Here is a 22,714-nt window from a genome sequence, read left to right as displayed (position 1 = left end):
CTTCCTTTCTTTCTTATTACAGCAGTGAAGAATATGCATAACACCTTCACATCAGGACATACATTTGTGCTGTTATTGTCGGTCACTCTCCTCCAACACGACAATTCCAATACTTTCCTGCTTTCTTTATTCTGAAACATCCCATTGAGTTTACTCTGTGCTGCTAACCACAGCAAGAACTAACTAACTTCATTCAACAGGCCACGTAAGCTACAACAATACTTGTGGGTTTCAAGTTAACTGAAGTCTCCTGAATAAGGGCTGAACACCGTTGTGCTCCGTTTCTCTTTGCTTTATTGTAATGCTCTTTAAAAGCTGACACTGCAGTTCAAGTCTGGTACCACTCCACAGATCAATGAATAGTGTTCAATGAAACAGGCATTCCTGTGAACGTCACAAAAACACAGCAGGAAGATTAAAGATACAGTATTCCATACTAACCAAGCTTCCATGGGTGTGACAATGACAGAGGTCACTAAAGCCATTACAGTCAAACCCTAAGAATGGACATTGAAATGTTGCTTGATTCCTGTTTAAATCCCTGCTCAAGCCTTACTTTCAGTACTGCCAAAGCAAGGTGAGAACTGAAACACCTCTGTAGGCCACTGTTCTCCAAGAGGACAACTGGATCTTTAAATGTATCCTGGATTTAGCAAGAAAGGTTTTACCTACACTTGTTAAATTATTGCACAGCTCATTACACTGATAAATACATTATGAACCTATGGAATGTTACACAGTCTGGCCTGGAAAAATCAAAGCAGCAAATCATCCTGGAGGTCTCAACCACAAGGGCTTCTTCTTTAAGAGGTTTCAAGAGAGAAATGAAACAAGTTTAAAGTAATCCTTAACTCTTGGGATGAGGTTCCCAGTTTGGGGACATTCTCCAAGACTTCCATTGTTTTGCAAGCAGCACTTAGGTTTGAATGTCATGAAGTTTCTCTCCTATCAGACCACCTGCAGGACTCCAATTACTCTGTATTTCCCAAAACTGAAGCCATACTAAGGAATAAACCAGTCTGAAACACCAGGGAATCTAAACCAACCACTGCAATGTCTGATTGTCGCAGTGCTCATTCCACCTACTGCAATTTGTTTGTAGGACTTACAATTGGTAATACACAGTGGGGGACTGGAAAGAAAATGGGAGTAAAGTCCAGTAAAACAGAGGCTTTACAAACAAAAATGCCTCATTTCACCCTCTCTGGAAGACACAGGAATACTCAGATCCAGCCAGGTCATATAAAAATACCCATCTGCTTGTGAAACTGAGACCAGTTGGGGTGTTTTGTGGCTGCAGTTATGTTTTATACCATTATACTGGTGTTTACTATCTTCCAATACCACCTTTCTGGGTTTTGTAGCATGTTGTGGCCTCTCTAGAGCACCGCAAGAGAGACAGCAACTGCTCTGCCCCTGTCTCCTCAACTGGAAGACAAATCATTACCCAAAGCTTCAGCCTGAGTAGAGCTCTGGCTGTTTACGTTAATTCAGTACATAAAGTTTCAAGAGACACAAAACTAAAACCAGAGGAACCAATGGCTCATGCCAATCACAGCTGCAAGTGATGAAAATCAACCAGTTTCCCCCTGGGCAGGCCACGCAGCTGAGGAGAACACACGCATACCCATCACAGTATGGAAGGCTGATTCACTGTTGATTGAATGGGCTGAAATAAAGCTTACCCTGCCACAAGCTATTTCAGGAGGTTTATGAAAGTGTAATAGTCATACACAGGAAGCTGGATCAGCTTCGCATCACTCCAGACAGACACCAGCAGTCAGACAGTGCAACCCATCGGACAGGTTTTGCCATCACCGCAACACTTCACAAAGACAAACCGTTGGTGGAGGACCAGTGCCGCTTCCCACCTGTGTGGCACTTGCTCTGAGCACATGCATTACAGCTTCAGACTGGGCAGCACACAAATGACAAGTAGGCAACAGAGGTGTATGCATCAAAATACAAGGTTACGTTTGACATGCAGTTAAGCTATGACACAGGTATACTTGGAACTGGAGGAAAAGAAGAACAAGAGCCTTGTTTTCCAAGTCAGGCTGTAAACGTCTGCAATGGTACCCACAAGCAGCATTGTAAACGGAGAGCTCTCACTTCCAAAGGGTCAGCGTGGTGGTGAGAACGTGCCTCGGATGGCTCAGCCTGGAGTAGTGCCTGGGTCCTGCAGAGACCACGCTGTCAGGAGAAGCAAGGGGAATAAAGAGACATGCCAAGTCTCACAGGACAGGGCTAGAGAAGACTAGAAAAATACTTTGCTCACCATCTGAAAGATCCTACTAATAGAAATACAGAATGAGGCTATAAATAGAGCTACTCCTACTTAGACTGAAGCCTTTAAAATCTGCTACTTTTGAAGCAATTCATGATTTCCCTTCCTTTTAAATCTCTTCACATTACTGTAGGCTCAAAAACATCCAAGAAGAGAAAAAAGAGATGAAGAAATACTTAAGGAAACTTTGACAACTTAAGTTGTTTGCTTGGACAAATTAACTCATTTTAAGAAGAAAAGGCTTTTTAGGCATGTATCAAGATCCACAGTAGAGAACTCCATGCTGGTATTAAAGCAGACTATGCAATGACATCATGATTTGAAGTTTCCAAGTGAGCTGCTTGTTTCTGGGCTGAGTGTACATTTACAACCCACCCCAAAAATAAAATGGGATACACAGGACATCTTTGTCCTTGAAGTCACAGTTCTTCTGTAGGAGTTACGGTTCGTGTCATGCAAAGCAGTTTGTGGGGTCAAAACAGAGACATAACTGAATCTTCTATTCCATTCCTTAATGCTGACAAGGAGTTTCTGGAGTTCCCAAAATAGGGTTTCTTTAACAAGATCCAGGAAGAAAATGTGGAGAAATCCGAGACAGAAACTGAGATAGTTTGACATATTAAAGATACATTTGGAAAACATCTGCTTAACTTAAACTTTACTATTAAAGCCAGACATCTACTCATCTTGAAGGGGCTTGCTGCCAGCCTCTCTCCTCAACATCCTCATATTTTCCATCTATTTTTTATTACTGGAATCTTTTCTATAGATCTGCTTCACTGCCAAATTGCCAAACAGATGTCCAAAGGCTGTGAGCAGCAGAATGATTTCTATTTTATCTCTTCTGATAAAAAATGATGGGTAGAAGGAAGAAAGACAAGAATAAACTCCAGACTATATAAAATAGTCAAACTGGGGGAAGGAGAACACCACAGACTGGCATTTTGTCTGTGTAGAGGAGCTGCACTGCACAAAGTCTTGACCCATTGAACAAGAAAGGCAGGTAGAGCCATTCTGGACATCCCTTGATAGCTCAGGTCAGAACTAAGAGTTTACACAAGGAATTATCTAGTTCTAGATTCCTTATTAAGGGGAGTAAATAAGATTTAAAAGGCTAAAAAAGAACCCTCCAAGTTTAAAAACAAAGCTCCAACAGAAAATATCTTAATGGCCATCTTGAGTTGCCAGACTAAATACAGTCACAGCAATCCATAAGGCATTTGAACTACATCTATCCAACTGCAGTTTGTTATTTAATGGATACCTTTTCAAGGCAAACCCTGTCTTTCCTTCGCATTGAACACCTCAGGTCATCTCAAGTTACACGAGGACTGGATGAACACCTATTAACCTATACATGCAAGGCTGTGCCATGAAGATGTGCTTGCACTGCTTTCTTCCCTTTGAACTGTCATGTTAAGAAAGTCACTGTACCCAGTTTTGACAGTGCAAGGAGGATACAGTCAGCACTAGGCTTAAAAAAGGGAGAGCCACCTTTATGCAATAAAAGATTCAGATGCTACTTCTGTTTTTCTAAACCAGGATAGAAGAAAGGAGAATGAACAGGAAGCACAAAAGTAACAGATCAGTAAAGGTCAACCACAATACTCCAGCTGCATGTAAAACCTTCTCCCCTCCATCAGCCAGCACAGCCTCCTTTTCCTAGCTGTGCAAAACAGGGTTAACACAGTTCTACCAGTTCTGGTTATCCCACCCATCACCAGCTGACGATGCCTTTTTCGTTGCCTTAGGAGGTTTTCTGGTCTTGCTCTCTCCTCCTGCGTTTTCCCAGTTGGTTTCCCAGTTTTCCCAACTGTCGCTGTTACTGTTCTTGTTGTTGGAGACTGTTCCTGAGCCCCACACGTCCCAGCTATCGGAGCTCTTCTTCTCTGTGGAATTGTCCACATAGGTCCAGCTCTCACTGCTTGGAGATTTATGAGCTTTTGGTGGATCTGAGTTGCCAAAGGTCTCCCAGAAGCTCTGATCTACAGCATTGTTCTGGTAGCTCTCCCCACCACTGTTCTGGTAGCTGCCTCCCTCAGGGGGTCTGTTATGGGGGAAAGAACACCAAGAAGGTAGTTATGACAACCATAATAAATGACCACAAAGCAAATTATAATGCTCCTGCCCTTTGCTTAAGCAAAACTGGAACTAAATATATTGCTCTGAATAGCATAAGCTTTTATTCTAATTCACAGATTTTTAACAGCTTTAGTAAGCCCATGGTAAGGGGATATGCACTTGGAGTAACTTTAAAACCAAGCCAGGCACTATTTGTTTCTCAGTTTAACAACTGTCATGAGTTTAGACTGAATTCCTCACATACCACATGCAGAAGGACCACTGTTAAAGACAGAATCACCTCTTCCCATGTAAAAATACCTGCTATTACTATACTGCAGAGAATATATAGGTGATAAAATTACATGTTTAAAGAGACAATAATAATAATAATACCTGTCAGCATTATCATCTGGTTTGCCAGAAAAGAAAGTGGTGACATCTCGCCATCCCTTACTCCCAACTCCCTGAACCTAGAGAAGAAAAAGGACATTCCATTCATTCAGAGTGAACCAACAGCTCTTCCAAGCCCAATAGCAGAAGCCACACCACACTCCTACACTTGTTCAGATAAAGAGAACACATTGCACCAGTAAATTTCACTCACAAGTCACTACTGCTCTTGATGGGCAGTTTTGTGGTTGACGTAAGGAACATACATTTGACAGAACTGGGATGCTGAAAGATGTGAGAAGTTGATAAAGTTCAGCTTTGTCACCCATCACTGTCAACAGCAGTCAACAGATTTCTCTCCTAGACTTCCCTGTCAAAAATGCTGGAATTACTCCATACATAAAATTAAACTTAATGACAGCACCAGTGTTCTGATGTTATGATTCATGTAACTAGTATGTACATTTCTACTGTGCTACAAAACCATTTTCACCCTGTTTCAGTGGTATCCTTTCACTGCCCATGTAAAATAGGCCAGTAACTGAGCTCTAGAATAAATATGACTCCTACGAGAATCCTTTGGGGGTTATTATAATGAACTGGTATTGGATTAGAAACACAGATTCTGAAGTGACAGCCATGGAAGTTACTCTTCTAGGTCACAGATACAGAGGATGATTCCCAGGATTCAGACTAAAAGTTACTTTAAAAAGCAGAGGTAACATCACCTACTGTATTAAATATTTCCAACATTTAAGGCATTAAGATAGAGCTTCCAATGCTGACTTAGAAATTAGAAGTGTTAGAAGTATACACCCTCCTAAGTAACACCATACAAGTCATCAAAACAGCTATTAGCTTGTGCAGGACTTCTGCACCTCACAGCTGGAGAGAGCACTTACCCCATTACCAAGCAATGACAGCAAAAGATGACAAAGAAAAAAGGTAGAGCACATTAGTAAGTTTAACTGTACAAATACAACACAAGCTGTCTCCATATCCTTCTGTTGGTGTTCGGGGCATTGGCTGCCTTGTAACTCAACATCATGCTCTTGGTGAAACTACTACAAGGACTACATCATACCTGTAACAGCTTTGTAACACCCCAGCAGAAGTACTGAATGTTACACTTCCAGTGTGTCTGGATTTAACACAAGCAGAGACTAAAGCTGCATTGTTAAGAATATGGAGACTGGCTTTGTGTGTGTGGCCTCCTTAAGAGCAGGGAGGCCACTTCATACCTTGCTGGCCAACTGGGATACCCCCACGGTGACCTCCTCAAATATTTTCCCCTCTTTCACCTATGTGAATCAAAGTATTAGTAATTAGTCATAAACCAAAGGTATTACTGAAACCTTGAGACAAACTTATTTGTGCTTAACAGCTACAACAGAAAGCGTAAAGACAAAACAAACCAAACTGAAAGTGACTCAAAATATAGGAAAACTAATAAAGTGAAGGAAATTACATATGAAGTCCATTGATCTATGATGGAGTGAACCTCAGTCTTCTAAAGTTTTTGAAGGGAATTATACACAGTTTGAAGAAGGTGTCGCTACACTAATGCATAAAAACACCAGTACAAAAGTATCTGTAAATGTGGCATGTTAGAAATATATTAAATAAAAAGATTTTGAGATATTAAAAACCTGTTATATCCATTATATCCTCTATTTTTTTATACATACTTATTTAGATATTAAAACTTTGATCAACCAGGGTACAACTGAACTATTTGCTGTTTCCTCTTTGCTGCTGTGCTGGTGTATGTAGGACAGAAGGACACACTGGCAACCCAGGCACTTGTGGCAGGAGGAAAAAGATCCCTCCCTAAGTGAGCATAACCATGTTCTGCAAGTAATTTACTAGTTCCAAAGTTACCTTTTCCTGTGCAGGTTTGAGAACATTTTCATTTAATGTCTGACCTAACTCTGATGCCTATTTAAAAGCAAAACAAAAACAAAGTCAGTTATAGTTTCCTTAAAAAAGACCAACCCCAATCAAACACCAAAAACCACAGCCACCATCTTCTGCAGGCTCATTTCTCAGCAGTATCTCCAAAAACACATGAAGGCTGCAAGAGGTTTGGTTCAAACAAGCAGAATGAGCTGAAAAGCACACACAGTACAGTGCTGCAGGAAACAGTAAAAGAAAATACATGAACACCAGATGTACATGGCAATAGGTTGTTGGAGATGCCCAGAGCCCAAGCAAAGTCTGACCTTGCACTGGAAGCAGAAGCAATGGTTCAACCAGCAACAGCCTCAGAGATGGGGCCCTTGCTAATCCCTGCAGCTGAGCATTTGGAAGAGCTGACCTCATCCACCCTTATTTTTCCTTACTAGTGGAATTACTTGAGGAACTAGATCTTTTTGGCCAATTTTCCCTCCATTCTTCTGCCTTGTAATGCTGTACTGTCATCTTTAATAACAGCCCCATTGTTTCTAAGCAGTACAGAAGAGCCAAGGCTGTGACAGAAGATGTTTGTAATCTTTACTTAAAGCTCCAGGTTTGCAGGGAGAGAAAACAATGAACTTCAGAAATCTATTGCAAGGCAGAACAAGATACATAAGGACACTGTACTTATCTGAGTACACTGACAAGGACAGCAGGGTTTGCAAATGCTTCATATGAAATCATTCCCTTCCCTACTACCATAATAAGCCTTTGACTGATGTAAACTTTTCTTTGGTATTGCCATATTACACTGCTTAACTTCTGAATTAGCACAATTGATCCAAAAGGGCCAGTATCCTTGCCTAAACATTAGCAGAGGATGATGTCTTGTTTCCTAAGGGTTTATATCTTATTGCTAACATTGCTTAGGGTGTGTGAGCCTTCCTTCCAGTTCTTCCTTGGAATGGAGCACCTTGAACATCTTCCCTCCACAGACTCCATGGTGTCTAAAGAGGACCTTCCCTTTGCCACAGCACTTCTAGGATCATCCCTCTATCCAACCTCCATTAACTCCAACACTTCTACTCCTTACCAGTTCAAAAGTCATTTGAGAAGACAAAGGCAAAAGGTAACCCCACTTCCACCTAGTAAGGAATGTGAATGTAAATCACATAAGGCTTGTTTCCATTGGAAGGGATGTGCTAGAAAGGCTAGGAAGTGCTTAGGAAAAACAAGGGTATTTTTCACCTTTGAAAAATCCTTCAATCTGTCAAACCTTGCAAACTGTTTATGTTATAAAGAGTAACAGACCAAGACTAAGAGCTAAGAGTCATTATTAGAATTAGGAAGAATTCTTATAGGATCCCATTTACTGAACCACATAATTTTATAAATATGGAAAGATTTGGGTACAATTGAGTTTCCATCTGTACCACTTCTTCACCTTTACTATTACTGAATTGAGGATAGCATCCTAACCACCATTACAAACACTGGTAATGGGGCACTTAGTAAAGAGTCTGCCTTCAAACATCACCTCAGGGGAATCCCTGGTATCCTGCATTCCTGGATGTGACATGCAAACAGAAATCCTGAAATCCTCTATCCAATTTAGCCTATTTTAAGTCAGTCTGAAGATCTGTATGAAACACACAACATTGTTCTGAACAGATTGGACTTAAGGCAAAGAAAAGACAGCTCAAGAGCAAATGCACATATTCAGCACAAACAGTGACAAGGAGCCCATGCACAAGAATATATGTGAGGGTGTTACCGGCTCTGGCTGCTGCTTGTAGCCCCAAAACTTTACCCAGACAGCAAAAGAGAAAGAGCAAGGAAGGTAGAAGCAGCTTTTAGCAAAACCTTGGCAGCATTTTTTCAGGCAAGTTAAGTAGCACGAACCTTTTCCAACTTCAACATCTACTGACAGGACACAGAGGGAATGGGTTTGCTCACTGGACACCCAACAGACTTTTAAACAATGGATTACATCAAAAAGATGTTCAATCTCTTCTACAGGGCAAAGGATCAGATGTTTCAGGAACAATGTTTAGGCATCAGTAACACAGCTTAGGGTGTAGAGCACTGTGTTGCTGTGGTCCTTGTCAGTACATGTGATGAGCTTTTACTACTACTATTGTATTTACATTTGCTCATAATACTAAAGAAAGAAGGGTTGGCTAAAAGGGAAGCTGCTGGAAGGAGTGAAAGAGGAATATTTGTACAACACTTTGGTTTCTACATTAGCCAAGCAGCAAATACTTTAAAGCTTCTAAGTGGCAATTCTGAGTGTTTTCACAAGACAATTTTGTTGCAAAACATCCAATTTTGTTATCTGGAGTATTAATACAATACTGCAAACATCTGTCTGAGCACCAATACCTGCATTTCACACTGGTTTTGAGCAATACCATCCTGCACAGAGCAGAAAACATGCCAGGCTAATGCTCTGCAAGTTAATTTCATAACAATATTAAGCAGTTTGTATTTGTTATACATTATTAGACTTTAGCAATGGCTTGCATTATGTCACCAAGAAACCTACTTCAAGTTAGGGAACATTTAAGGTTCACAAACATAAAATAAGGGTATTTGAAGCTTGCAAGCATGCAAGAATTAAAGCATTTCATTGTACTGCCTCTCCAGTACACCCAACAGTTACACACAGCAGAGCAGCACTGTTTATTTATTCCCTAATTTGATCACTGCAGTTCCCATGCAATTCCCATGGAAATCAAAGCGAGAGCCTAAAATTACTGTACACTACACAGGAAAAACACACTGGTCTGTTCAGGATCAAACCTAAATCAATCAGTGCAGACAAGTACATGACATTTAAAGCCAGTTACAGTCAATAAGAAAGAGCAAAATCTATAATCACCTTTTGACTTGCTTGAGATCCAAATCTGGTGGCCTGTGAAAAGGAGAAAATATATTCAAGTTTACTAGGAATAAGTTCCTTGCTTTTTAAATACACACATGTAGAAATGATGCATGATCCTCTCCAAGATGAATGGAGCTTTGCCAGAATTTCACAGAAAACAGAGGAGATCCATATGACAACCTCTGGCATTCCAGATTGCTCTGGGGAAGCACAGGTCTTTCTCAGCTTCAAATAGGGCAAAGAAAAGCTCTTCAACACAGACTACACATCTCTTTCCACCATCATCCAGTGGGTGAATGAACACAAATGTCCATCCAGAAGCATGAGAAACAGTTAAGGTAAAGATCTGCACTCAATATGCATCTATTTTAAACGCCACAGGCAAAGTTATACAAAGAGCTGAATTCAGTTTGCACTGATAGTACTTTTAAAGACACATCACTACTAAACACTAACAGAACCTCTGAGTTTACAAGGATTACACAGAAATACACTGTTTACTTACACCCTCTTTAGCAGCAGAGGCAATTTTGCTTGCTCCAGTTGTAAAACTGCTCCATCCCTTTAAAGAAAGTGAGAATGTTGTAAGTTATACATACAGCTTAAATATACATACATATATATTATATATATAATGTAGTGAATAACCAGGTGCTCAGTATTACATGTTGAATTACGTCAAAATGTTCTGCAATACAGCTTGTCCTATAGTCATAAGAGCTACTCATTAGAAACAGCAAAAAATGATACTCTCACTTAACTGTAATATAGCAATGAACCTCCATTATTTGTGCAAATCAACTGCAATTTGAACAGATCTGAATGCTTCAGATGATACTCTTCCAGAAACGGCTACATGAAAAATATTCAGCCTCACTATCATCAAGGCTTTAGAATCGCACTGTAATATGTACCTGTGGTCACAAGAGGGCATTTGAATCATAAGTTTCGAGGAGATTCTGTGTTCAAATAACAGTAGACAGTAACTGGGATAACAAACAGTGACATCTCTCCTTTGCTGTCTTAGCACAGCTGAGACACGTTATAGATGTGGTTTCTAATCTGAATTCTAACTAGAAAATCAACAGACCTGCACAAAGCACCCTATGGGATCACCTGGAATACTGGGCAAAGGCTCAGGCATTACCTTTGTCTATTGTGTTCCAATGAAATGACTGTATTTTTTAAAACAACAATGGAACCCAGTGTAGGTATTTAGATAGATGAGGCTCCACAGAAACCTACTGCCCAAAAACCCTGGTAGAAAACCTTACTGGATTCCAAAGTGACTCCAAACCCCAAATACTGGTCAGCATTGCCACTCTGAAGCCTATCAGAGCCCCAATATGTCCCCGACTCCCTCTGACTTCATCCTCACTTTCCTTCAACAACGCATCTTTCACTCTCTCTACTTCAATCACAACAACTGTTCAACCATATGCTGTTACCTCTTCACATGCTGTCACAGGCATTTCAAATGTTTTCATCACTGCTCAGGGTTCTTGGCACCCCTCTACACACACATTTTAGTTGTTTTCCACTGAACGTACCTAATATGGCTAATCTATTTAGATCATTGCCAGCCTAACTGCTATTCCCAACAGGTAATTACTTTTATCTCTCCGAGCCTTGTTGAGTATTAATTCTTAATCCATTTCTATAGCCTCATTTATTTATTTCTATGACTAATACCAGACACAACTCCTAAGGTTTGCTCAAGTTTCTCCCTTCATTTTGCCTTTTAAAGTCCACTGGTATCATCTCCACTCTTTGAGAATACAACCAATACTCTATATCTCTATGTATCTACCTGCAGCCTTCAGTTTCTCTTCTCCATTTATATCCTCTCATAACAGGGGATAGAAGAAGATAGTTAATTGAGGTCACCTTACCGAGTACAGTGAGGACATAGCATTGTTCAGGAAGTCATCCTCTTTTTTTGGAGGGTTTACTGTGTTGCCAAACCCAACGTAGCGATTCTCTTGGCCACTAGCACAAGGAAGTGAATAAACAACGTCTACATTAGCATGTATTCATTAAAACCATTAAAAGAAAACTGAAAAGCATGAAAGAATGGCAATTGTTCACCAGGCTTTAAAATACACCTGGGAAAAAAAAGTCTTATAGTACCCAGCACCCAAAATACAAACCCACTCACTTCAAAGATGTAAGAACAAGAAGGATCCACTGGGAATCCTTGCAAATTAAAGTGTCCCCTAAGCAAGTTAATGTGGCTCAATAATTCCCCAGGTTTAATATCAGAAGTCTGAGTAAATCCTAATAAAGTGATACATGAAAATGGGAAAAGGAAAGAAAGAAGAAAACAGTGTTAGCTTTACAAATACTCCTGTTTAACTCAATAACATACTATATACACTAAGAATTCCCTAGTTTGGAGCCCACCACAGTAACATTTTGAGTTACAAGCTCTTTTTTCAGTGCTATTAGAACATTCTTGTTATACAAATGCATTAGGAGGCACTTTCCTTCCTTTTATACTTTATCATGTATTACCAACATATTTCTTATAGCAAACAAGACGTGTTAACTAGTGAATGAGGATCACAGTTGTGTAGCTGTAGTACAACATTCACGTCTTTGCTATGCTGGAGGGCCAGGCACTCAAAAAGTGAATAAACATTACATTACCCTTGGTAGGAATTGACATCATCATTTAACCAGTCTTCAAAAGCCTTGTCAGAAGAGGCAGTTGCAGTCTGAGATTGTCCAGCATGACTACTGAAAGGAAAGATTTAAGAATCAAACTGAGTAAAGCAAAACTCCCTAGCTCAGTAGTGCATCCTGACACAGATCATCACCATCCAGGTGCAAAACTGATTATTTCTTTCACCTATCAAGTAGGGAAACTCTAATGCAACAAGTAAAAGCCATTGGATTATTGGATGAATAAAGCAACAATAAACCTGGACGCAGACAATGCCACTCGGACTACAGCCCTTGGACTTGCTGGATGATGGCCAGGCATGAATCCTCTTGATTTACAACTGCTTTTATGTTAACTTGAATCTTTAGTATAGCAAATAACAATCACTACATGCAAAAGCAGAACAACAAAAGAGCTGTGGTCCAGCTTTGAAGCTCCCATCAGTAATGAGCAGCATAAGGAAAGCTCTGCTACCTCATATTCCTTAACCTCAGCAGAAGAAATGCTTGTTCAGACAACACCATCAACTGAATAAAACCAGCAGATACTCAAACATCAGAATCATTTTGATCCTGCTGTGGCTATGTCAATATGAGATAACAAGAATACACACCGATGAGAAGGAGAAAGAGATGTTTTAGGCTGAGGTGGGGTCCAGTTCCTTGCAGGAGAAGTTTCAATCGACCATTCCTTGCCTTCAGCTACTGTAGCTACCTAGAATAGGGACAAAAATAAGCAAGAATGCTAGGTCAGAGTTTTCAGACAAGTTATACACTGGTCCTGGAAAGTGGACCAGGATATTTTGCACACTTCCTGCCATAGATGCATTCATTTGTTTTCACAAGAAACCAATTTGCTTCTGCATCTCTAGAAATGCTGAATTAAGCACTGGTTTTATTTCAGGCAACTTCTTCAAATAAATGTGGTTTGAAGAGGAAAGATTAGATTAATAAAGAGAGGTAAGCACTAACCACAGAATAATAATTAGAAGAGGTGGATTTACCCTAGCACAGGTCAGCTAAAACACATACACACATTTAAGTGTTCTCACTGCCTCCTTTAAAGACAGGCCCCGAACTTCATCTCTTCAGCCCATACTGCTTCTCCAATCCCAGTTATAACTTCAGCAAGTTCATACAAAACTCCCAAAGGCCTTGCCACAAAAACTCTACAGTTCCTCTTTTTACATACTAAACAGCACACAACTTAGGAATTTTTGGCTTTCATCAAGCTACTCCACTTCAGCCAACCATGTCCTATTCATAGGAACTTCTAAAGAGGTGAAGAGACAACACACAGACACAACTTCAAAGCTGCAGGGTTACCCCAGCAAGCACAGAATGTACCTTCTTACCACTTCCACAGCAGGGTCAGCATAAAGATAAGAGTTATGTTTGTAAGTCTCTTTGTAAGCTGTTTGTAATTTTGGGTTTGGAAATTCCAAACCTCTACAAAATGGTAAGTCCATTACAATTACTGATTTATTTGGTTATGGGCCTGACAGGTTTTGCCAAGTCTGTTACTACATGCACAAAAGATTTATCAGCAGCCACTTCAGTTAAAACCCTACTGCTCAAGTAGTAAACTCTCTGCTGGGGGTTGGATTCACTGCAACAAACTGCAGCAGTGAAAAACTGAACCACCTCAGCTAAATGCAGAAAAGAAAGTTTCTAAATGAAGCTCTTACAAGAGCTGGGAAGAAGCACCCCAAGACTCCTCTGTTTCAAGAACCACTGCAGAGGTTCAGGAGGCTGCTGCTTTTCCTCCTCCCTATTCAAAAACAAGTGCTTACAAAGTACTTGGATATTTGCAGAGAGCAGGGAATGAGGACATGGGCACAAGCGGACTTACCTGATCCCTAAAGAGAGCTGCAGCTTTGCTGTTGTACTTCTCTTGCATTGTCCAGCAGGGATCATAGTCATCCTGAGACTCCAGGAACTCTCGGAATTTGCTATTACCTCCAGCCTTCATCTTCTCCAGCTCAATATCCTTCCATTTGTCCATGGTTACAGAACGTACAAAACTGAAAAGCCAGGAGGGAGTGGTAGAAGTGAGACATCATCCTGAAGAAGACTCTTTTAGCACTTGTATCTTGATTAATTTCTTTCTTGTAGTCACTAAAGAAACACCTTTAGAATATCCTCGCCTCAACAACTTCATTTTTTCTTTCATGAAACATACAGAACAGTTCCAAACTCGCATTTCCTGAGCCTTTTCTACTTACTAGTGAGCTTCAAATCACCCCTTGAAAAGCAAACCAGTACTTCTGAATGCAAAGCACGGCCTTCTTGCTTTAGTGATTTCCCTCTGGATTTTCTTTCCCTTTCTCATCTGAGTAACTACCCCATGCTCTGCCCCTTTTGTATCTATACACTGTGAGTCTGCAACACATCAACAGTTCTTATTGCACAGATTCCCATCTCAGCTGATATTATACACTTGTATACCCTTACAGACCCGTTCTATAAACATACTGTAACATTTTGTACTCTCAACTCCCAAGCAGCTCTAACACTGCTTCACTTTTAATCTATAAAGACTATACAAAATTAAAAGAATAGAGTACAAGGACTAGTGCACTCTTACCAAACCTCAAGCTGAAGATAGAGACACTGCTTTCTAGAACAGAGCATGACATAGCTGCAGTGGTGGAGCACACACCCCAGCTGATTATAGACAAGGCACTGAAAGTAAAGCTTGCTTTGGAGAGGAGCATGAAACAAAACTGCCAGTGAAATGCTGGATTTGAGACATCCTATACCTTTCCTGTTCACAGTTGTAGTGCAGCCTAAGGGAACACAAGTCAGTCCAGGTCTGGTTGAAAGGCTCACCTGAGGTGAACTCCCAAGCCTCGGTGCTTTCCTGAGCACTCCAGACAGATCCAAATTCCATAGGTCACACTCACCCACTGGGGGTTAAAGGCACCACACTCAAAACAGACCTGTGAGAGAGAAAATAGTTACCTCTAACACTCGCCCATCAACTCCATGTGAAGTTTACACAGTGCAGCTCAAAAGGTCAAATCATGAAAGCATTACACACAGAAAATCATTTCAGAAAGGAGAGTTCTTAGTGCTTGGAAACACCTTCCCTGACAGCATCAGCTTCCTTCAAGTATTTATTTATGCTGCATAGAAACATAGAAACTAAACTGCATTAACTTGCCTGACTTGAATTATAAAAATCACTGTGCCAATACCAAGAAACCAGTAAGGAAATACAGATGAGCAAAGTGAATGAGCAAAGAATTCAACTGGATTTCATTTCCATACTGCCTTGAAGGAGGAGAATGCAACCAAACTGAATTCTTGAGGTTTTCTTGGCAAAATAAAGATGCAACATTTAAAGTTCAGAACATTTATTCAGTCATGCTGCAGTTTGGCAGTAAATGATAGATCTAAACAGAGGTTTTTCTTAAAAATAGCTCTATTGCTCATACAGAGCAAGAAAGTTCCTGTGACTGGGATCATCATTTAACGTTTAATGCATCAATATAACTAAAACTGAACCTGCCCATGGGCTATCACATTTAAGATAGTGCATAATCAACTACTTGAAATAGACCATTTTAATTAAGCTGTGCCCAAGGCATCACTTGCTTGACAGACTCCAGGGGTTACAGCATTACTAGAACTTCTGAGAGACTTGTGCCAAATTCACAGTGATTTATAATGAGTAACAGCTCCTGGAACTACCACGAACTGGAGACATCCAAATTGTTACCAGTAGTTAGCCATACTAGTGCTATCAAGATGATGGCTGTAGTAGACTGCAGCATACATCTGGAGCAGGTAAAAAGAAAACTCCATCTATAAAACAAAAGTAAAGAAGATGATGCATTTCTCACATTGTTCTCATCTTGTGCTCTGACTTCCTTCAGAACTTTCCTTGTTCTTGGACTCGCCATGATTCTACAAAGGGAGAAAAAGAAACCTAAACAATGAAGTCATCATCAAGGATTTGACATTGACAAGATGGTCAGTAACTTACAAGTATGTCTCTATGAAAAAGGACTAGCTGAAAAGGGGATGGGGGTGATAAACATAAAAACTCTTCTAGGGAATATTTTGTATCAAAACTGATCCTTACTTGATGCTGCTCCCACATCCATCCAGTTATCAATTGAGTTCTAAGAAAATAAGGCAATTTCTGGGACCTTTTACACAAAACAGAATTCCAGTTCCAGCAGCCAGGTCTCTCTGGCAGAACACATCATCTTACTCTGAATGTATAAAGCATGGATGGCAGCAGCAGGCAGCAGTGTCGAGCCACAGATAAAAGACTGCCCTGAGACAAAACACATGATTCACACACAATACACAGCCTGGAAAAACTGAAAGCACACAAACCATCCATGATTAAAGGAAATGCAGTGCAGAGCGCAGCATAAGGCTGCAATTCAGATAAGAAATGAATCAATACTTCCAACTAATTTGATAGTACAATATGGAATCCCAGATCCACAGGCTGGTTTGGGTTGGAAGGGACATTAAAGCTCATTCAGTTCCAATGCCCTGCAATGGGCAGGGACACCTTCCACTGGACAGTATTTAGATTAATTTGATATAAGTATTTTCTTCCTTTTCACTCCAGTCCACCTCTTCATTTCTACTCCAGAAAACAAACTTCTAAGACACAGAAGTCACCCAGCTGACTAGAAACAGCACCAACTACTAAATGTCAGCTTATTCATCAGCCAAGGTACCGAACAAAAACCAGCAGGTTGATGTTTACACCAAATACTGTTCTGAGAGGCAGAAATGCCTTTCTGAAAGCCTTTAGCGCTTGCTCACTCTGCTGTTTGACTAAACAGTCATGAGCCCTTCAGCTATCGAGAGGATTCATAAAAACTTGCAATAATTTGGGGAGGTAAATGATTAAGCACTGCATACAACTGCTGTAACCCAGCAGGGGATGGTGGGAGAACATAACCTTTAATTAGAAAAGGAAGGCTGTTTTAGGAAGAAAAACTGCTACAGATAAGGAAACATTCCATTTGTAGGAATGTGACCGGTTCTTTGACAATTCTAAAGCAGAATTCCCAGGAACCACAACCACAGCAGTACATAAAGAAAACTGTATGTACCACCAGCTCAGCCAATGCAATACAGAGAAGAATCAACATTGTACCTACCTATTACCACTGTTAGAAGCTGAAGTTATTTGCTGCCTTTCATCCAAAGCACTTCCTCCTTCCTGAACACCTGGTTGACAACTACTTCATTCTGTATTATTTAAGAGAGAGTGTTTTCACTGATGTTTAGAATATGCTTCCTTTCAATCTTAGTTTGTTTGTGTTAGACAGAAACAGTTAAGTACTATAGACTGAAAAGGTTATTGTAATTAAAGGTGAGTAAAACCTTCCAGTCTTCCTGTATCACATTAAAACTGAACAGAACTATTTTTATCAGTAATCAAACGGAATTTGGGCAACTTCCAGAAAAGGGAAATAAAAGTGTGGCAAGTAATGCTTTGTATCATGAAACACACTTTCTCCCATAGCATTCCAAGACTTACATTTAATTTTACGTAACTTATTCATGTGCATATAAGCAGGGAGATCACACTACACATAAAATGTGTTTGCTCAGACCCTACAAAGACCACAGACACATTAACTGAAGTCTGTATCTTCAACTCCTCTGTCACTGTCAATGTAAGGGAAGAATCTTCCCCTGCAGTACAGAAATGAAGTAACCTCAGCAGCAGCAGCCAGAGACACAACTGTGAACACTTTGGACCCTCCTCCTTGCCATGTTTGTTACATGTTCTTTGCATCTCAACTCCCCTTCTTCAGGGCTGTGTTTCCCCAGCAATGTGAGTTACAGCCAAGCTACAAGGCCCCTCTCTTTGGCTGGCTGCTCACTCCCCTTCCCACTATCTTTCCTTTATCATTCTTCCTCCTTTTCCACAGGTTTGCATTCTGGACAATAGAGGCAGACCATCTGCAAAGGCCTTCCATTGGCACAAGATCATGGATGGCTACAGCTGAACAGGAAAGGCTTTCCCACTCCAATTCTGCATAAGCCAGGAATTCCATGCTGCAACAGCCAATCCCCACACCACTTCAATGCTTACAGACACCCTGAGTTCCAGATGTCTGACTTCAAACTGACAGAGGAAGCAATTCCCTTTGGGCCTGCAGTAATTGCTTATTTTGATAAAGCCTTTTACAAGCAAGACATTAGGCAACCGAAGACACAACACATTCCAGATGCAGCAAGGTCCCTGATCAAACCACATCTGCCTGGTGGGAAGGCAGAGCTTCACCCGCACATCATTCAACAAAAGGAGGGGGTACCTACAGCCACTCTCTCCACCACCAAAGCATTCGGAAAGGGAGGACAAAGTCACACTCTAACCTTTCTAACAAGTTTCTTTAGAGGTGAAAAGTGTAATTTCAACTATATTTGCCCACAAACTTGTAAGTGATCAGCACATCACAGTTTACCACCCAAAAGCTGAGCCCTTGCAGCTGACTGGGCACACAAGCACCGTGCTGTTTAAGTTTCAGGGGGTAAATACTTAAGCAACAACTGGTCAGAGACCTTAAACATCCATGGTTTAAATCTGATGTAAATGGGCATCAACAGCAAAGAAAAGGTTTAGTTTATGGAGCAGTTTTCATTGAAGAATATCAGTATTTTAGAATATGATATGAACATTTTCAAGTGCTCCTGGGTGGAAACTTCACCCATCACACTGCTGGAAACTGCCCTCTCACACTCCTACTTCCTCAACAGTTTCCAGAGCAGAAACTCGATGTGCTCAGGATGAGTTTCCACGTTGGGAATGCTAAAAGCAAACAGAAAGGCAGAAGTGGCACTTTTAAGTGAAATGAGCCAGAAAAGGACTTTGCTCCTTTGCTTCAACGGGAACCTCGCACTGCAGGAGATGCACGCAGCCAACCTGTACCGAGCCCTGCATTCAGTGCACGAACATGAAGCGGGTGACGTGGTCCTCAAGGCTCCCTCTGCACCTCACCAGGGCAAAGAAAGGCCGCAGAGGCCTCGACCCAAACGCTGCCACTCATGTCCACCGGAGCAAGGCACGTTCAAGCCCAAACCCACATCAGACACCATTATATGGTGTATAGTCCCGTACGTGTGGACACTCCCAAGCACAGCCGCCTTACCGAGAGTCTCCCGGGGAGCACGGAAGGGCTGCTTCACACACACCGGCGGCACCACGATCCGAGCCGAGTCCCGGGAGCCTCCCTCAGCACATGGCCGAGTGTGAGCACCCTCCGCCTCTACAGCACAGCAAATACAGAGAGAGAACGGAGCTGAGGGGGGGGACAGGCCGCGGTGGAGCCGCTCGGGCCTCGCTCCGCCCCGCCAGCCAGGCACCGGCAGCCCCCGCCTCCCCTGCGCCCGTCCCCGGTGACAGCCCCGGGCGGATCCGGTCCAAGCGGGCCCGGAGCTGAGGCAGGGCCGGAGTGGAGGAACTCGCCCCGGAGGCAGCCCAAGGGAACGGGGGGGGCCCGGACACTCACCCCCGGTCCTGACGCGGAGCCGGCCCCGGGTCCGCCCCGCACCTCACGGCGCAGCCGCGGCCTGCAACGTTGCAGGGCCGAGGGGTATTGTGGGTGCCGGGGTTAACCCCTGCGGGCCGGACCGGAGCCCTTCCATGGAGCAGCTGCTCTAAGCCCTGTGTCCAACCTGGCCTTGAGCACTGCCAGGGATGGGGCAGCCACAGCTTCTCTGGGCACCCTGTGCCAGCGCCTCAGCACCCTCACAGGGAAGAGCTTCTGCCTAAGAGCTCAGCTCAGTCTCCCCTCGGGCAGGTTCAAGCCATTCATCCCTACAGGCCAATGTAAAATCCCTGTTCTAGCTCTGAACAAAGGTTGCCCATAAAGGTGAATTATATCATATTATGGGATCTTTTCCAGTCAGTTCTTCCCATGAGCTTTGCAGCCGAGGCCATGGGCTGCTTTGGCTCAGAGGCACTGCTCCGAAACCACAGCCTATTCCAGGCACAGCACCCAGCCATCATTCCCTAGGGATGCGCCCCGATGGGGTGAACCAGCTGGAAAGAAAGGAAGAAGTTCTTTACTGTGAGGGTGCTGAGGCACTGGAATGGGTTGCCCAGGGAGGTTGTGAATGCTCCATCCCTGGTGGTGTTCAAGGCCAGGTTGGATGAAGCCTTGGGTGCCATGGTTTAGTGTGAGGTGTCCCTGCCCATGGCAAGGGGGTGGAACTGGATGATCTTAAGGTCCTTTCCAACCCAAACTATTCAATGATTCTATTCTAAAGGGGACCCGGAGCTGCTCTACACACCAAGAGAGCACATTTGTTCTACCTCTAATACCTTTCTAGTCATCAGCCAAGACACAGGGCAAGGCTTTAGCGTTTACATATGAATCCCACAGAGACAACATTCCGCTCACTTCAGTGCAGCTCCTAGTCTGAGCTTGGCTCTTATTAAGTAGGCTGTTATCTTCCTATCAGCACAGGGAGATTAACATGAGCCATTTTCATTACCGTTAATGGTAGCTACAGCATAACCCCCTTGCATCAAGGAGAAGATAATGGGCCTTTAAATGTGTGAAGGACAGAGGCAAGGGAATGAACTATAAAGCAAACACGGCTTAAATCATTTGCTTTTCCTGCTAAGGGGAAAGTGGTCTCTTCTGATAAGCACCATTATTTCCTGGCAAACACAAGCCAGTGGGCAATGAGGTTCCCATTATGGAGATGCTGTGTTAAGGTGTCTAATGAGAATATTAATCTGCTTTTCTGCATATATTGATAGTGCAGTGATCGGTTTCAATGGGTCTGGAAGGGTGCGTGTTGCATGTTGTGCTCTCAGCATTTCACCCCTTGGGGTCAGGGCTAAGAGACTGCTGCCTCCCATGGTCTTAATATACCCAATGTGCATGTTCACACTGAAGCGTGGCAGCTTCGCCTGGGATCAGGTTTGCTATCACCAAAGAACACAAAATAGTGCTTCTGTTTTGGCTATATTTTACCCTAAATCGGGAGTTGTCATTAAGACATACAAACAGCAGCAAAACCCTACATGAGCGGAGGCTCCAGGATGGGACAATCTGGCTTTCAAGAGCAATGAAGGGAAGCCACAAACTTAGCGAGCACATAAATACATGCCATTCCCAGGCAAGTCCAGTTTGCTCCATTCCCGGAATTTGGGATAGGTGCATAGCTCTCTTCCCATCTCTGCAATGTGCAACAAATGTTTCTTTGGCACAGACAAGGCCAACAGGAAACATTGACCGACCATTCTATTCCCTGCTTCTTTCCTTTCTCTAGTTATGAAGTTATTCCAGCTCAAACCTAAATTACATCTATTTTTAGCACAATTACCATTGTTATAATTGTTATGCCCACTCTCAAGCACATATGAAGTGTGAAGATAAGGGTATAACAATAAAACATAAGGCAGGAACAGGCTCTTTGGGCTGTTTTCCGTCTTGAGATTTTCCAGATAGAGTTTGACTTGGCTATGGAATGACAATGCTCCAACATGGAAAGGGTGGTCCAGTTTGAGAGCACAGAAAACAACCAAAGCCCAATTCTGCACAGATTTCATGAACATGCGTGTTGTAACTGCAATGGAAAAGGCTGATGGCAAGTGAAAGCCTATTAAGATAACCTGCCTAGTGTGTGATTTTGCTTATAAGCGAATGATTTGGAATGATGGCTTTGAAACTTCTTAGGTGAATATACCCAAGAAGGTTCTGCAACAGGATTTAAACCAAAGAACATTCTTTTGCACTCTTCTACAGATTCCCCAGACCCTTTCTTATCTATTCATAAGACTTGATTTTGGCTATTAAATAGTCTAATAAATAAAGTGGCATCCCCCCTCAGTTTAAATTGCACAAAAGTACCTGAAAAACCTCTCTTATAGGAGAGCTGCTAGCGTGAGCTCCTAATAGTACAGGAGAAAGAGAAACAACAACCCCCTATTTTGACTTGCTTATTGACACCTATGTAGGCTGAATACATCACTCAGTTCGAGCAGCGCTTGTCATGGACTGAGGAGCTGTAGGGCTTTATTGCCTCCTTTATTCCCTCCCAACACAGCTGAGATTAGCCACTACATCAGAGTAATGTGCAGGATGTCACAGCGCTTAAATCGAGGGGGAACAAAAGGAAATGTAAAGACTCTTGTTAGATAAATCTATTTAATAAATCTGAAGAGTGAGGAGCAAGGAATGGACCTGTTTGCATGATAAATGTCACCATTCAAGTTCTGCATTGTCATTACCTATGATGTATGTAACTGTAACTGTGTGAATAATAATACCCCCCCAACTCAGCCCTTTTAGCTCCATGAATAGTGCTGTTAATTGATGGGAATGTGATGACACCCTTTGCTTGCAGGGGTTTGTGGTGTCTCTATGTCCCATGCTCTGAGCAGCACCCTGTGTAAGCAGGTTGTCACCCGAGCCACCAAAGACTCCATCTCATTTTCAACTTCCTGGCCTTGAGAACTCAGAATGACTTCAGGGCTTGCCTTATGCTTGTAAATCTCAAGAGAAGCTCATTGCTACTGATGCTATGTC

General features: G+C 42.1%; 1 protein-coding gene across 4 annotated transcripts; it reads right to left on the bottom strand.

Annotated features, from left to right (window-relative positions):
* Positions 1-277: 277 nt before the first annotated feature.
* On the bottom strand, positions 278-19,735 carry ARFGAP1 (ARF GTPase activating protein 1). 4 transcript variants are annotated; one of them, XM_034066747.1, is made up of 14 exons: positions 19,682-19,735; positions 19,322-19,438; positions 16,034-16,097; positions 15,018-15,127; positions 14,038-14,209; positions 12,800-12,900; positions 12,171-12,260; positions 11,414-11,510; positions 10,027-10,083; positions 9,519-9,551; positions 6,623-6,679; positions 5,983-6,042; positions 4,745-4,821; positions 278-4,334 (listed from the first exon to the last, which is right to left on the bottom strand). In XM_034066747.1, exons 3-14 carry the CDS (start codon positions 16,091-16,093, stop codon positions 3,980-3,982), a joined length of 1,269 nt encoding a protein of 422 aa, XP_033922638.1. In that variant the 5' UTR covers positions 16,094-16,097; positions 19,322-19,438; positions 19,682-19,735; the 3' UTR covers positions 278-3,979. The 4 variants fall into 4 exon arrangements, with proteins under 4 accessions (XP_033922638.1, XP_030902830.2, XP_033922641.1 ...); XM_031046970.2 differs by having other exon boundaries at positions 12,171-12,257; XM_034066750.1 differs by lacking the exon at positions 6,623-6,679.
* Between the last annotated feature and the right edge of the window lie 2,979 nt (positions 19,736-22,714).

This window comes from Melopsittacus undulatus, chromosome 10 (genome assembly GCF_012275295.1).
Source record: "Melopsittacus undulatus isolate bMelUnd1 chromosome 10, bMelUnd1.mat.Z, whole genome shotgun sequence".
Lineage (NCBI taxonomy): Eukaryota > Metazoa > Chordata > Aves > Psittaciformes > Psittaculidae > Melopsittacus > Melopsittacus undulatus.
Note: the sequence above shows the minus strand (reverse complement) of the source record. Positions and strands in the feature narration are given on the sequence as shown.

Coding starts and splice junctions, on each gene's coding strand:
- ARFGAP1 (XM_034066747.1), bottom strand. CDS start 16,093: ATGGCGAGTCCAAGAACAAGGAAAGTTCTGAAGGAAGTCAGAGCACAA. Junction 12,901..14,037: donor CAGCTCTCTTTAGGGATCAG/GTAAGTCCGCTT, acceptor TCCCTATTCTAG/GTAGCTACAGTAGCTGAAGG. Junction 12,261..12,799: donor TCTCTTTCTCCTTCTCATCG/GTGTGTATTCTT, acceptor CTTTCCTTTCAG/TAGTCATGCTGGACAATCTC.